Raw genomic sequence first — 16,234 nt, forward strand, 5'->3', positions numbered from 1 at the left:
GATCATGCTTATATCTCCAAAATGCAGATGTTTGGCATTTCTTTAATAAAATGTGGAATTATTTTGATGGATTATATAAGAACTGGAATTTTAGATCAGCTGCCCAGGGCCCCTCCACACAACCATAAAACCCAGAATATCAGGGCAGAATAACCCACAATATTTGCTTTGAACTGGATTATCTGAGTCCACACTGCTATATATTCCATTTCAAAGCAGATAATGTGGGATTTTATTCAGCTGTGTGGAAGGGGCCCCAGGTGCCAACTGCAGGATGTCTGAAATAAGCAGTCTTCCCCTTTTGCAAATACAAGGTGGCCTTAGCAAAAGGCAAGGCAAGCCTTCGAGATGACATTGAACTCTATGTCCCATGAGCCAGCTTGGCCAATGACGAATTACGACTCGGAATTGCAAAATCTACATCTGGAAAGCCAGTTGTTCACCATCACACAGTCTTAAAATTACTTCACTGCAGCTTGGCTGTACACGTAAGCAAATATTACATTCCTCCAGAATCTTTCCAATTTCCTTACCCTACCAAAATGGTTTTTTAAAGAAACCTGCCTATATAGGGGACAACAGTGTTGCCATCTCTCTCCCTGTGAAAGATGTAAAATGAACTGTTACCCAGGATGGGTGCAATTTGTCTGTATTATTTCGGAAACAAAAGCTCCCACTTACTTTGCCTCGGTACTTCTCCAAGGAAACACTCCTTCCTTTCGAATCCTTCACTTCAAAGGCATAAAAGTCTTTGACTTTGGCCTTGAAGAACTTCAGCTGCAGGAGGCCCAGCAAGGCGGTGAATAGCACCATAGAGAAGAAAACAACATAAACCCTGGTTTTCAGCTTGGAGCTTTTCAAAGAACACGCTGCAAGAGGCAGAGGCAGAGTCGGCTCCATTTTGGGGAATTTGAGGGGAAGTCTCAGCAGGCCTGGAATGTGAGGAGGAGCTGAAACATGAAACACAGAGCAGCAGCAGCTAAGAAGTAGGGCAGGAGGGGGGCTTTCCTTGGGCTACATGCTGCTGAACACTGTCAGCGCAATCTCTATTCACCCCCATGACAAGCTAGTAGGAAATAATGCAAGTTTTAAAAATTGCTTTGTTATGGTTCTTTGCACATATGCTGCCAAAACCTTTGGAAAGAATAGGGAAAGTTTATTGATTTATTTCTTTTAGAGGGTTTGGATCAACCCACTTCATAGTTCTGGCCTTCTGCAATCAGTACGGAAAATCGGAGCCTGGCACAATCCAGGAGATCACTTCTGAACCATAGTGGCTCATGTGAATATATTTGTTGTTGTATACCTTCAAGTCATTTCCAACTTATGGTGCCCCTGGTGGTGCAGCAGGTTAAACCGCTGAACTACCAAACTTGCTGACCAAAAAGTTAGTGGTTTGAATCTGGGGAGCAGGTTGAGCTCCCACTGTCAGCCCCAGCTTCTATCCAACCTAGCAGTTCGAAAACATGCAAATGTGAGTAGATCAATAGATACTGCTTCTGCAGGAAGGTAACAGTGTTCCATACAGTCATGCCGGCTACATGGCCTTGGAGGTGTCTATGGACAAGGCTGGCTCTTCGGCTTAGAAATGGAGATAATCACCAACCACCCAGAGTCGGACACGACAAAATTAATGTCAAGGGAAAACCTTTACCTTTACCTAAGGCAAACTTATTAAGGGTTTGTTTTTTGGGAGGGGAGCAATACTTGTTCAGGGAGAGGGGCCCTTGCCTTCCTCTGAGACTGAGAATGTTACATGTTCAAGGTCACTCAGTGGGTTACCATAGCTGAGTAGCTATACAAACCCTGGTTTCTAGAGTCATGGTCCAATGATTAAACCACATCATGTTGGTTAATGTAAATACACTTGCCTATATACAAATGCTTGTCCCAACTAGAGTTGAATGTATGGCTGATCGGTAAGACCACATTATCTCACCACTTGATCACCCATCCATATGGACACTGCCTCTGTCACACTTTCCCCACACCACTGATCAACATGGAGAAAGGCCATGGCTCATGTCACCACCACTACTAGCGAGCATTACTTGTTGCGCCTGTGATGTTAGAACAAGGCATCTGTGCGATCAGCAAGAAGGAGCAAAGATCAACTCCCTTCTTTTTGTCAACCATGTGAGTGCCTTGTTCTGACATTGCAAGGATATTGCCCAGGGGATGCCCAGATGTTTTACCATCCTGTGGGAGTTTTCTCTCATGTCCTTGCATGGGATGCTGGAGCTGACAGATGGGAGCTCATCCCACTTCTTGGATTCTTTGTTTTTAAATATGTTTTTTATTGCAGACACAGGCAGAATAATTTCACAGTCCATCACCATTTCAGAATACATATCAAAATATTATTTTCTCAGTGTTCTTATCCTTGCCTGTTCCACCTTTATCTCCCACTTGTATCGATCGTTTTACGTCCCTCCCCCTCCCCCACCCTCTAGGAACAATACTTGTCTTCATTCAAATATTATTTTAATTGAACAATCGTAGAAAGAGAATGGTCCAGTTCTTTATAATTTTCTTTTCCTTCAATTTTATCTTTCAGTCTTCCCCATTTCAAAACCCAGTTCTTCTTGATTCGGCATGATGTTTATTTGGCTCTTCTTTCAAGGATGTAGTCCTGGAGCATCAAGTCTGCTAGGTATCCATACTATTTTTTAAATTCCCACTTTATATGGTCTTTCCAGCCCAAGGCCACAGTTGCATGGGCAGCAATTATCATGTATTTTATAATTTCCCCTCAATCTTTGATGTTTTCATTCTTGTCTAATTTCTGGGTGAAAAAATATTTTTTTTATTCAAAACCAATGTATGCCCTATTAATTCTTTCATTTCCTTCTTTACCTTATTATATATATTTGTACTCTGTTGCATTCCCACCACATATGTATATAGGAGCCAATTTTTCCACATCTGTGTCAACACAATTTTGTAGTTGATTTAGTTATGTGCAGTAATTTAATTGGGGTTCTGAACCATTTAGTCAGCATTTTCCTGGATTCAAACCTTTTGGTCTGTAGTCCTGATGGTACAAAAGTTTAACCCACTGCGCCACCGGGGGCTCCATTTCCTAAGGTGAATAGAATGAGAAGTAAATTAAGACTAAACATTGATCTCAACTAACTTAACAGTGAGTTGTTGCTTTTGTTTGCTTGTCCTGTTGAATTAAATTGATTTTAGTCCAAGGTAAGTGTGTATTAGGCTGCAATCTTAGTCAGAATCTCCAAGCATTATGTTCTACGAAAATAATAAAAAGCCCTATTATTTAACTAAATACAGTATACTTCAGCCAGTGTTGTTACATGCATTTAGTTGACAGCAACACCAGAAGCACTCCAAGTGGCCAGATACTGGTCAAAGGACATTTAATCAACTACCAAACTCACAAATTTTGTCTTTTGTCTGTTTGTTTGCTTTGTTTTGTTAGAATTGTAATATAATTGACAGGTTGCCTTGACATGACAAATAAAAAAAAGTTGACATAACAGAGTTTAAGTTCTTCAGTATCTCAAGAAATGTCTTTATTGCTGTTATTTGTTTTCAGACTCCTAGCAAGGCCTCTTATTCAGAGTTTAAAAGCTGCATAGTGAAGAAGCTGGCATTCCAGACCCCCGTTGCTAGTAGCCCCATTTCCACAAGATGGCAGCAGGCATGCACTGGAAGCCAGGCAGAGCAAACATCTGGAGAATTTCCTCCTGCTAGATACTCCACCTTTGATCCTGGTTCTGATCTGAAAGTCTCAGCTAGGAAGATCACCGCAATTCCAGGTATTGTGTCAGATGGTGTATTCTAAGTGAGACTGTTTCAAAACCCAAAAGGTTTCTAATATATCCACCAATCTGTTCAATTTACAATCAGCCTTTTCAACCCCGTGCCCTCTAGATATTTATGATTCCAACTTCTCCAATCATCCCCACTAGCACGGCTATTAGTTTTCAGGCTGTGTTCGATAATATACCAAATACCGAAGTTAAAAATATCATTAAGTTAACTTTAAAATTAAAACCAGTTAAAATATAGTCATTGTTGTATGCCCTCAAGTTGTTCTAACTTTGAACCAATCACAGGGTTTTCATGGCACGATTTACTCAGGGGCAGATTTGCCTTTGCTTCCCTTTGAAGCTGATCGAATGTGACTTGCCCAGTGGAGATTCGGACCTTGGTCTCCAAAGTTATATCCTAGTACCCAAACCAATGCCTCACATTGATTCAATACCTACTAAAAAGTACAAATAAAACAGAAATAGATACTATAGCACAATTCTTCTGGACCTGTCCTACTTGAGCAAACAATCTTCAGAGGCAATCTGAAAAAAGGCCATATTTGCAGACATAAAGCAAGGAGTGTTTCAGTCCAGGCTCTCTTGGAAAGATGTTCCAGAATCTGGGAACAGCCTTAAGGTTGATTCCCAGATGGCAGGCTAAGACCTTTTTGTTCAGGCAGGCTTTTAAAAAAGAAGATTTTAAGATCGTCAGGGGCTGTTGCAATTTATTTATTTATTTTGCATATTTGTATCCCGTCTTTCTCACCCCTGTAGAGGGAATCAAGGCGGCTTCACAACAGGCATTCATTCAATGCCAACAATAGTAATAAATGATGAAAGCAATTAAAATAATTAGTTAATGCTTTAAAATTACTAAAACATTGTTTATATCACGCAGGTTTGAAATCATAGTCCAGGTCAGTCCATTGTCATTCACACAATTTGGGTCTCATTCTAAATTGCTGCCACTACTGTTCGAATGCTTGGTCCTATAACCAGATTTTGAGCTTTATTCTAGAGGACAAGAGGTAGGGGGCTGATCTAATACCACAGGTGAGGGGCCACCACAGAGAAGGCCCTGTCTCTCATCTCCACCAGTTGCATTTGCGAGGATGGTGGGACCGAGAGCAGGGCCTCTCCCATCAATTGTAGACTTCATGATGGTTCATAGCAGGAGATACGTTCAGTCAGGTAAGCTGGTCCAGAATCATTCAGGTCTTTACAGGGACTTTACCTTTAACTTTACCTTTACCTGTTTGCAAATTATAAAATTCCTCCAGTTCACTTGGACTTTGGTCTGTGTAGAGCAGCTTCCCTACAACCCGAGTCCTCTGGCTGCTTAACACTCCTCTGACTGTGTCTTCTAACTTGTTTCAAGTACCCACCTGAAGTATTAGGAAGGCTTCTTTTAATATACAGCATAGGATATTATAGATCTCATTATTCTAATGTACAGTTTCTCTACCATGAACTGTTATTTTGTTTGATATCATATCATGGCCAGAAGAAGTCAAATAAGTACTTCGGAAAGTTTGACCAAATTTGGTTTTGAACCACAAAGCTGATGAAAATCTATTAGACAGTGTGAAAAGGTGACTGAACTGTGTGACTCCTATGTGGTTGGATCTACCATTAGGCAAAATGAAATATGGAAAAGATACTGAAAGGCAGAGACAAGATGTTAAAAAAAGGGGTCTGTGTGCCAAAGACTTCCCATTGCCCACCAAGTTAGCCTTTGCCTTCAGATACAGTAGAAAATACTGCCCCATGGTAGTAAAGGTAAAAGTTTTTCCCTGACATTAAGTCCAGTCATATCCGACTCTAGGGGTTGGTGCTCATCTCGATTTCTAAGCTGAAGAACCAGCGTTCTCCGTAGACACCTCCAAGGTCATGTGGCCAGCATGATTTCATGGAGCGCTGTTACCTTCCTGCCAGAGCGAGTACCTATTTATCTGCTTACATTTGCATGTTTTTGAACTGTTAGGTTGACAGAAACTGGGGCTAACAGCGGGAAAGAGTGAGAGAAATTACTTTGGTGTTTTCTGGGAGAGAGCATGATATCCACAAACAAAACATGCAGAAATTCTGTCTTGTTGGCCATGAGCTTATAAAGAATTCACCGTTTGGTGGTCACTAAATATGTCAGTCATGGTTGGCTGTTTGTTTTATTTGATTTATTTGTTTGTTGTATGGATTTTCCCAGGAAAGAGCCGCCATGGTTGGAAAAACAGTTTGTTTTCAGTATATAGGGAAATTAACCATGCGATATACAGTTATTGGTTATACACATAGCCATTTCTTTCAGCATTGTCTCTCTTTCAGAGCATCTTAAGACACTTCCTGAAGCCACAGTCAATGAACCCAAAGCATTTATCAATGCCATTAGTTTGTCTGAAAAAAATAAATCAAATAAACAGGTAGGTGGCAATGTACCTGATAGTTTTTATCCTTTTCTTAATATTTTTTTGCAGATGGATTCTCAATCTAATTGAATTAAAAGTCTGTAAAATGTCTTTTGGTTGTTGCTCCTGGGAGTAAGCAGTAGGAATATGCCTTCTAAACCAAAATTACATACTATGATTCAGGTTGAGTACCCTGTATTCAAAAGGCTCAGGACCAGAAGTGATTTTGACATTTGGATTTTTTTTTTTGGATTTTGAAATACCCAAATTTACATATACATGCACAATAAGATATCTTGAATAATGGACTGAAGTCTAAACACTAAATTTATGTATGTTTTACATTCACCTTATACTCATGGCCTGAAGATAATTTCATACAATATTTCTAACCACTTTGTGCATGAGACAAAATTTGTGTACATTGAACTACCAGAAAGCAAAAGTGTCACTATCTTAGGGCCCATCCAGACAGTCCCAAAATGCAGGACGTGTCTTGGTTTTCCCTGACGATTTCCAAATGATGCCTCTGGTAAAAATGAATTAATTTGGAATAAACCAAGTTTGATCTGGGCATTCTTGAAAGGTCCAAGTCTAAGGAGGTATTGGGCCTGTGGAAACTGATTCCCAGGGTTTGCATTCCACGACATCAGGGGTCAGTCTCCATAGCCATCCTGCACCTTTTGGGCTCCTGCTCACTGCTACCCCAGCCCCCATATACTCCTAAAACTTACTTTAAAAGGTCCCTGGCCTCCATCAATCCTCTCCTCACGTGCTCCTGTATGAGAAAATGATGTGCAATGAGTCCGTGGGGATGAGGAGGAAGAGGAGGGATTTTCACCTCTCCCATCTCCTCTGGCATCATTTTCTTGTGCCAGGAGGATGCAAGGAGAAGATTTATGATGGCCAGGGACCTTTTAAAGTAAGTTTCAGGGGGTAAATGAGGGGGGAGGGGGGCTTCGGGGTGGCTTCATGCCATCCTGATTTGTCTTGGCATGGCATGTAGCCACCTCCATTCCCGGTAAAAGGCCAGGTTTGAGTTGGGAGGTAGAGACTGGAACCTGTGCCAAAGCGGGTTATTTTAACCCATTTTGGCACGGGTTTTGAGTCTGTGTAGAAGTGCTCTCAGTGGACAACTTTGTATTTTGGAGTGTTTCAGATTTTGGAATTTTAGGTAAGGGATGCTCCACTTGTATATTAAGTGCAACAATTGTATGTTTCTCTGAGTCAACATTGCTCATTCATATGGTGAGTTGCAATTTGAACAGAGAGTTTATTTCTCCCTTTACTCCATTCTAATATGTACCTTCTGGGCGATCATCAATGAACCAGCAGATGAATAGTACAGGTTGTAGGACTGTAAATCTCATGATTTCCCAATATTGGCTATACTGACTAGTGCTGATCAAATTGTAGTTCAACATTATCAGGGGAAATATGAATTGCCAGCTTATGGAAATGTAGATTTTATTTGGATTGTGCTTCCCATAAGTCCCAGCCATCATGACTGCCTCGCATGCTGACTGAGTGATTCTGGAAGATGTTTTCTATAACATGCAAATAGTAAAAAGCCTTTTGTTTACAACTGGTACCTGCTTAGAACCGTTATTTTTAACATTACATAATGTGTTCCACCCATTCCTAGTGTTATGACTTCCAAATGTGTTGCACTGTGGATATTGAGAATCAGAATCCAAATCATCTGGAAGTCATCCAATTGGAAAAGGGTAACTGGATTTCAGATAGGACAGCTGCTACCTGATTGCTTTACTGAGAAATGCTGGAAACTGATTGAATCAAGAATTTTCTGCATCCAAACTGTGTTCAATCAGCAGACCTATGATCTCTCCATTCAATATACAGAAGATACAGCTTTAGACTTCTGTTATATCTTATTTAAAACTTTCATTTCATGTCCACTTTCCTGCAGAAGCACCTTCACCAGACATTAACAAGAGAAGTCAATTCAGAAAAAGGAAGCATTAAAATCTGTGAAAAACTTGATTGCCCCTGGAAAGGTATAGCAAAAGTCAGTGTTACTGAGATTTGAAAAGTTTTATTTTTTAGTCTACAGCTGCCAAACCTCCAGCTAGTGCGGCCAATGGCCTTGCTGATTAGAAAACCTTGTAGTCCAAAAGTGACTTTTTTCAAGCTCTGGTTACTGATATAGCTACACATGTATTTGTTTCATGGCAAGAGCAGCTCCATGGTATTAATGTTTAGACCAGTGATTCCCAATCTTGGATTCGCAAATGTTGCTGGACTACAATTATCATATTTCCCAGAGAGCAGAGGTGATTGCCATGATGGAGTCCCAAAATTAGGAAACAGTGTTGTTCACTATGAATAAAATACAACAATGTAATTGGCCATGTGGTGTGGTGGCAGTGGTGATGATGCCAAGACATCTGCAAAGTACTACATTGGGGAGGGCCAATTTATACAATCATGTTTTCAAACTTATCAGTGTTGTACCATGTGTTAACGGGTCTCTAGAAATGTCAGAGTCTTATAACCCTCTAATACTGCACAGTAATACTGCTAAAATTCCACTTTAACTTTAAGGGCAATTCCTATGGAATTGTGGGATTTGCAGTTTAGGGGGTAGTCAGAGTTCTCTGCCAGAGAGTTCTAGTGCCTCATCAAACCTCAAACCCTAGGACAGCATTTCTCAACCTGGGGGTCAGGACCCCCTAGGGGTCGTGAGGGGGTTTCAGAGGAGTTGCCAAAGACCATAAGAAAACAGATATTTCCGATGATCTTAGGAACCTCTTTGGCAGAGAAGGCTGATGATCTCTCCGCCTGTCCTTCTCTTCCTTTTTGGAAACAGACTCCGAATCCTCCCACTAAAAGGCCTCCTCTGCTGTGATTGGCCGGCCTCTCAGTCAAGGAGAGGGCTGTTTCTGAGACTCCAAGCAGGAAGGGGAGAGCAGGCATGCTTGGTGCATGGCAGCGTGGTGCGCATGTGTGGGTGAGGGGGAGCGTGCGAGATGGGAGGGAGGCCAGTGCCAGAGAGTCCTTTCAGGGCATGGGGGTTCTGGGAAATTTGGCCTAATTCTATCGTTGGTGGGGTTCAGAATTCTCTTTGAATAGGTGAACTATAAATCCCAGTAACTATCATTCCCAAATGGCAAGGTCTATTTCCCCAAACTTCAGTGTTCACATTTAGGCATATTGAGTATTGGTGCCAAGTTTAGTCCAGATCCACCATTGTTTGAGTTCACTGCTCTCTGGATGTAGGTGGACTACTACTCCAGAATTCAAGGTCAAAGCCCACCAAACCCCTCCAGTATTTTTGTGTTGGTCATGGGAGTTGTGTGTGCCAAGTTTGGTTCAATTCCATTGCTGGTGGAGTTCAGAATGCTCTTTGATTGTAGGTGAACTATAAATCCCAGCAACTACAACTCCCAAATGACAAAATCAATTCTACTCAACCCCACCAGTATTCAAATTTGGGCATATTGGGTATTTGTGCTAAATTTGGTCCAGTGAATGACAACATATCCTGCATATACAGTGTTCCCTCGCTACTTCGAGGTTTACTTACCACGGACCCGCTGTTTTGCGGTTTTAAAATATATATACATATAAACTTAAGTAACGAGGGAACACTGTAGTGAGGAGGGAAGAAGAGTCGCCTCCTCGCCCTCTTTACCTTCCTCTTCCTCGTCGTCGCTGGGACCTCTTGCTGCCGGATTGAGGAGGTGGCACGGGCCCCCAACGGCAGCAAAAGACCCAGGTGGCAGCGAGGAGGAGGAAGAGGAAGGTAAAGAGGGCACCCTCTCGCCCTCTTTATCTTCCTCTTCCTCCTCCTTGTCGCCTCCTGGTGCTCTTGCCATTGCTTGAGCCCTGCGACACCTCCGCTGCCTCCTCAATCGCAGGGCCCAAGGAGCGGCAAGAGGCCCAGGTGGCGACGAGGAGGAGGAAGAGGAAGGTAAAGAGGGTGAGAAGGGAAGGGGGCATCCCTACTGTGCAGTTTTTCACTTATCGCGGGTGGTCCTGGAACGTAACCCCTGCAATAAGTGAGGGAACAGTGAAGATATTTACATTATGATTCATAACAGTAGCAAAATTACAGTTATAAAGTAACAACAAAAATAATGTTATGGTTGGGGCTGCAGCATTAGGAAGGTTGAGAATCACTGCCAAAAGATTAAGCAGAATCATAACATTATAAATGTACAAGACTATTTTATTGGCAAAGTTTGCATCAAAGGTTGCTGCAATCCCCTGGCTGTGATGTTTCCTTTAATGTGGTTTTAGCCCTCAGCCTTTTCAGATAGTCATGGTCACCTTCATGAGATATTTTAGATTGTGTGTAGATCAGAGATGAGAAAAGTCATATCATGTGGGAAGTCATTTCCCGAAGGCTTGCATTTTGGGGGGTCTCTTTAATGAGAACTAAAACCAACAGCGGTATCAGTTTAGCGACGGAGTGTATGTCATCACTTGGGGTTTGTGGTTATGCAGCACCTTAGGAAAGAAACCTGTCATGAAGATGAGATAGATATGCAGATATGATTGGTGTTTGCTGTGGGAAGAAAACGTTTGAACTTTTTACACCAAACAACACCCAACAAATAGAAGTATACATTTTCTTTCTAAAGTCTATCAGGATGAAATAAATTGGAGAATGAAAAAAAATGCCATAATTCAATAATGTTTCAAAACAAGAGCCTTAATTTTTTAAAATTATGCTTTGGTGTAAATTATAAATAATAATTTTCTCCTAGTCTTGGATCCAGCAGACATTGTGTTTTCAACAAATACATACAGTTGGACCTCCACCACAATTTAAGAGGCCATGCCGCTGAATTTCAAGCACACATGTAGTGTTGATGGCTGCTGCAGCATTGACAGCCATGGCCAGGCCTGTAGCCCGAGGGGGGGGGGGGGTAGGGGTTCAACCCCCTCCCCCAAAATTTTTCAGGTTAAAAAAAAAACCTGGTTTACTCATGAATTTTAACTAGTTAACCAAATCTCCATACTAAGTCTATGAGACGCAAAAAATTAAGAGTCCCTCCAGAACTGCAAGCACTATCTCAAGCAAACATTGACAATTTATTCACACTGTCATTACTTGCAGCAATAGTCGACGTAGTGAAGTAACCAAGATGGTGGGAGTTGTTGAATGCTCTCATTAAGGAGGCCAGACTTGGTGGAGGTAGTTGACAGGGGCGGAGCTGCAGGCTATTGAAGGCTGCTCTGCCCCCTGCTGTGCTCTTTGATTCAGTGTGAGTTAGAAGGCAGGTTTCAACCCCCCCCCGGAATTTTTAACCCCCCCGAAAATTTCAAACCCCCCCCCCCCAAATCTTTTCTGGCTACGGCCCTGGCCCTGGCCATAGCATGTGACTCTTGGATGAGTGAGTGGCCAATGGCTTGCAGCCTTGTGTGGCCCATCACTAAATTAAAGTATGGCATTTTTTATGTCTCATGTGAGGTTTATTGAGATTGTCTTTTATGTAAATGTTTCCTTCACACAGTGCATGATTAATACACAAATTCCTCCACCATAAGATGTGGTAATGGCTAAGAGCTTGGATAGGTCACCTTCACGGTGTACTGAAAATAATTTGTGTAAAGCCACCCAATCCCTAAACACTGATAGCTTTATAATCCACCCACATGCACTCCTACTCACAGCACATTTGGAGAAGAGCAAACCACAGAGCACCTATTACAGTGCAGTTTGAGCCCTGCCACATGCACAATGGAGAACCTTCTTATAGCAACACCAGAGGTACTCCAAGTGGCCAGTTGTTGGTCAAAGGACATTTAGAATAATGCCAAGTTTTTAAACTTTGTTTGTGTTTTTAAATGCATTGCAACTATACCCTTGGTTTGCTTCTGATACGATAAATAAAGCACATTTTGAGGAGCGTGAACATTTTTTATATTCCACTTGCACATACATAGAAGTGTATCAGCTTTCCTTTCTAGTGGCAGCTCCTGACATGTCATAGGGTGCTGTACCAGAATTTCATTTTCTACCTCCCTTATCACTTCAGCAATTGGGGCAGGAGTTTAGGATGCTTACTAGAAAGTAGACAGATTGGTGTGTGGGTCTGCTTCCATTGTACATATTAATACGAACTGGCTGACTTTCCTTTGTGCATGAGCTCTTCTTGGATCTTGCTGTTGCTCATAGATACTTTAAGAGAAGATGAAATTATTATGCAGCTTTTAGTAATCAGCTTATTCACTGATTCCCACAGGTTGCAGGGCTGGGAGTAAGGACATATGTGAAGCTCAAGGCATACCAACTCACACTGAGTCCTGTCCGTTGCAGCCAGCAATTAGGTTTCATGTCACAGGCTTGCGCAATGACTATTGTAAGTTGTATGTCTATTTCATAGAATATTGTTTTGGGTGTGTAGAAGCATAAAATGTATAGCATTAGATGAGACCACAGCAGTCATCCAGCTCTGCCTCTTACCATGCAGGAATACACAATCAAAGCACTCTTGACAGTGCTATCTAACCCTCTGTTTAAAAGTCTCAAGATAAGAAGACTCCCTTACACTCTGAGGCCATATATTCTACTGTTGAGTATCTCTTGTAACCAGGAAGTTCTTCCTAATGTTTGTGTGGAATCCTTTTGCTCCATGTCCTAGTCCAGGAGTCCCCAAACTAAGGCCTATGGGCTGGATGTGGCTCTCCAAGGTCATTTACCAAGTCCCTGGCCTAAACTTTAGACATCGGGTCTCCCTAAATCTGAAATGACTTTAAGGGCCACAACAAGAACAACTCTAATTAACATGACTATCTTATCAGCCAAAAGCAGGGCCACACTTCCCACTGATATATGTTAGTTAAAATTGTTCTTCATTTTAAATATTGCATTGTTTGTTCATGTTTTCTTGCACTACAAATAAGATCTGTGCAGTGTGCATAAGCGTTTGTTGATGTTTTTCTCATAGGTTTCTCCCCCCAACAGTCTGAGGGCCATGAATTGGCCCTTGGCATGAAAAGTTTGAGGACCCATCCTGGTCTCTGTAGCAGCAGAAAACAAAAGTAGATATTAAAAGTAGAGCCCTGTACATTCAGAAACAGACTGATTCTTTTGACTTGTCTTGATAAAGCTTGGAGAATGATCTCATTAGGCAGCCCTGCAGTTCCAAGCTAACAAGTTGCCTGGAGGTAGTCATATCCAGCATTGCCTGGTTTAGATCCTGAGTCATCCATGAAGTTTCTTGGGGAACCTTGGTTTGAACACCACCTTTTAGCTTAATCTCCCTCACTGTTCATTAAAACACAGAATTGGAAGAGACCAAAAGGGCAATCCAGTCCAACCCCCTGCCATGCAGGAACACACAATCAAATCATTCTCGACAGATGGCCATCCAGCCTCTTCTTAGAAACCTCCAGAGAAGGAGACTCTACCATGCTGAACAGCTCTTACTGTCAGGAAGTTCTTCCTAATGTTTACGTGGAATCTCTTTTCCTGTAACTTGAATCCATTGCTCCCTGTCATAGATTCCAGAGCAGCAGAATATAAGTTTAGCCCTTTCTCAATGTGTGATCCCTTCAAATATTTAAGCCTGTCTATCATGTCCCACCTAAGTTTTCTCTTCTCCATGCTAAACATACCCAGCTCCCTAAGCCGTTCCTCATGGAAAAGGTATTGGGAAAAGAACAAAACTATATATGCTACCTTGACATCCTTTGGAGTTGAAAGATGGGACATAAATGTAATAAACAAATAAACAATGTTTATCGTTGTGTGAAGTACGCACATCCTTTCTTGAGCTTTATTTCCTGCATTCAAAATAACCTGAGTAGTCACAATGTGAGACTTTTTTTCATTTTTACTTAATTATGTTTAACCTTATTTTTAAAATAATTTTTGTCTTTGGGTTTCATTATGTTAAAAACAATATAAAGAAACAACTTAACTTTTTTTAAAACTCTTTTTTGCAAGGGTAGATCAAGCTTTCATTTTAAATAGATTTGTTTTTCCTTTTCCAGATATAAACATATTGGACTGGAGTCAACAGAATCTTCTTGCTCTTGCTCTGGAGTCCGTTGTACACGTTTGGAAAGGAGAAAGAAGGGAAAAACTTGAATGCGTACATATATGTTCTGGTTCCGAATACATTGCTTCTCTGGCATGGATGAGAGAAAATTCATATCTTGCACTTGGCACTAGTGATGGAGAAGTGCAGGTAGAGAGTTTTTACTTTCACAGTTTCATTTTAAGACAAAGTGAATATGGTGCCACTGAGCTTTCCATACATGAGTTACTAAATGGCATGAATCATATGCAGTACTATTCCTGTAGCAATGGGATCCATTCCTGCAGTTTCACCTATCTCCGTCTGACAAAATGTGCAGCCTCTAGGAATTTTCTAGGCCTTCCAAGTGCTAGAAGTTATCCTAGAGTCATCCTGGAAGACCTAGCAAATGTCTAGAAAGGTATTTATTTTCGTATTTTATTTTCCAATCCCTGGGGCCCTGCTCTCGGTCCCGCCACTTTCGCAATCGCGTCTGGTGGGGACGAGCAACAGGGTCTTTTCTGGGGTGGCCCCTCGGCTATGGAACTCTCATAGAATCATAGAATCATAGAATCAAAGAATCAAAGAGTTGGAAGAGACCTCATGGGCCATCCAGTCCAACCCCCTGCCAAGAAGCAGGAATATTGCATTCAAATCACCCCTGACAGATGGCCATCCAGCCTCTGCTTAAAAGCTTCCAAAGAAGGAGCCTCCACCACACTCCGGGGCAGAGAGTTCCACTGCTGAATGGCTCTCACAGTCAGGAAGTTCTTCCTAATGTTCAGATAGAATCTCCTCTCTTGTAGTTTGAAGCCATTGTTCCGCGTCCTAGTCTCCAAGGAAGCAGAAAACAAGCTTGCTCCCTCCTCCCTGTGGCTTCCTCTCACATATTTATACATGGCTATCATATCTCCTCTCAGCCTTCTCTTCTTCAGGCTAAACATGCCCAGTTCCCTAAGCCGCTCCTCATAGGGCTTGTTCTCCAGACCCTTGATCATTTTAGTCGCCCTCCTCTGGACACATTCCAGCTTGTCAATATCTCTCTTGAATTGTGGTGCCCAGAATTAGACACAATATTCCAGATGTGGTCTAACCAAAGCAGAATAGAGGGGTAGCATTACTTCCTTAGATCTAGACACTATGCTCCTATTGATGCATGCCAAAATCCCATTGGCTTTTTTTGCCGCCACATCACATTGTTGGCTCATGTTTAACTTGTTGTCCACGAGGGCTCCAAGATCTTTTTCACACGTACTGCTCTCGAGCCAGGCGTCCCCCATTCTGTATCTTTGCATTTCATTTTTTCTGCCAAAGTGGAGTATCTTGCATTTGTCACTGTTGAACTTCATTTTGTTAGTTTTGGCCCATCTCTCTAATCTGTCAAGATCGTTTTGAATTCTGCTCCTGTCCTCTGGACTATTGGCTATCCCTCCCAATTTGGTGTCGTCTGCAAACTTGATGATCATGCCTTCTAGCCCTTCATCTAAGTCATTAATAAAGATGTTGAACAGGACTGGGCCCAGGACGGAACCCTGCGGCACTCCACTTGTCACTTCTTTCCAAGATGAAGAGGAAGCATTAGTCCCAATTGATCTCAATCTCTCCCAATTGAGATCAGATCTGCCCCCTCCCTCCTGTCCTTCAGGAGGCTGGTGAAATCCTGGCTATGGAAGGACGCATTCCCAGAGTAATGGTTGAGACCGGCTACAGAACAAAGTTATCGATCACACACATGGACTGAGTTGGACATGATTTTATCTTGGCGATTTGGCTTATTTGTAAATTTAATCCATATGTATTTTAATTTGTTGTTATTGTATGATGTATTTATATTGTATTGTTATTATTGAATCCTGTTGTGAGCCAGTTTGAGTCCCTCTATGGAGGTTAGAGAAGATCGGCATATTAAAATTTTAAATAAATAAATGAATAAATCATCAGGAATTAAAAGGATGCGGATATTGATTTCCCTCCTCTGTTCAAGTAGAATAAACACTTAAGCTAATGCTTTAACCTCCTCTCCACCGAAACTGGTATTTTATGAAGTAAGAAATTAGTGTGC

At 41.7% G+C, this 16,234-nt stretch overlaps 2 protein-coding genes across 2 annotated transcripts in view; one reads left to right on the top strand and one right to left on the bottom strand.

Annotated features, from left to right (window-relative positions):
* The window catches only part of GPX8 (glutathione peroxidase 8 (putative)), a 5,470-nt gene extending 4,501 nt beyond the window's left edge, over positions 1 to 969 (bottom strand). Inside the window, exon 1 of the mRNA XM_060761489.2 lies at positions 682 to 969. Within this exon, the coding sequence (XP_060617472.2) occupies positions 682 to 900 (219 nt within the window). The 5' untranslated portion in view covers positions 901 to 969. The remainder of the gene's footprint in view (positions 1 to 681) is intronic.
* The window catches only part of CDC20B (cell division cycle 20B), a 32,778-nt gene that overhangs the window by 11,231 nt on the left and 5,313 nt on the right, over positions 1 to 16,234 (top strand). The window contains exons 4-8 of the mRNA XM_060761490.2: positions 3,557 to 3,779; positions 6,099 to 6,193; positions 8,109 to 8,196; positions 12,394 to 12,510; positions 14,147 to 14,343. Of these exons, the coding sequence (XP_060617473.2) occupies positions 3,557 to 3,779; positions 6,099 to 6,193; positions 8,109 to 8,196; positions 12,394 to 12,510; positions 14,147 to 14,343 (720 nt within the window). The remainder of the gene's footprint in view (positions 1 to 3,556; positions 3,780 to 6,098; positions 6,194 to 8,108; positions 8,197 to 12,393; positions 12,511 to 14,146; positions 14,344 to 16,234) is intronic.

Source organism: Anolis sagrei, chromosome 2 (assembly GCF_037176765.1).
Source record: "Anolis sagrei isolate rAnoSag1 chromosome 2, rAnoSag1.mat, whole genome shotgun sequence".
Classification (NCBI taxonomy): Eukaryota; Metazoa; Chordata; class Lepidosauria; order Squamata; family Dactyloidae; genus Anolis; species Anolis sagrei.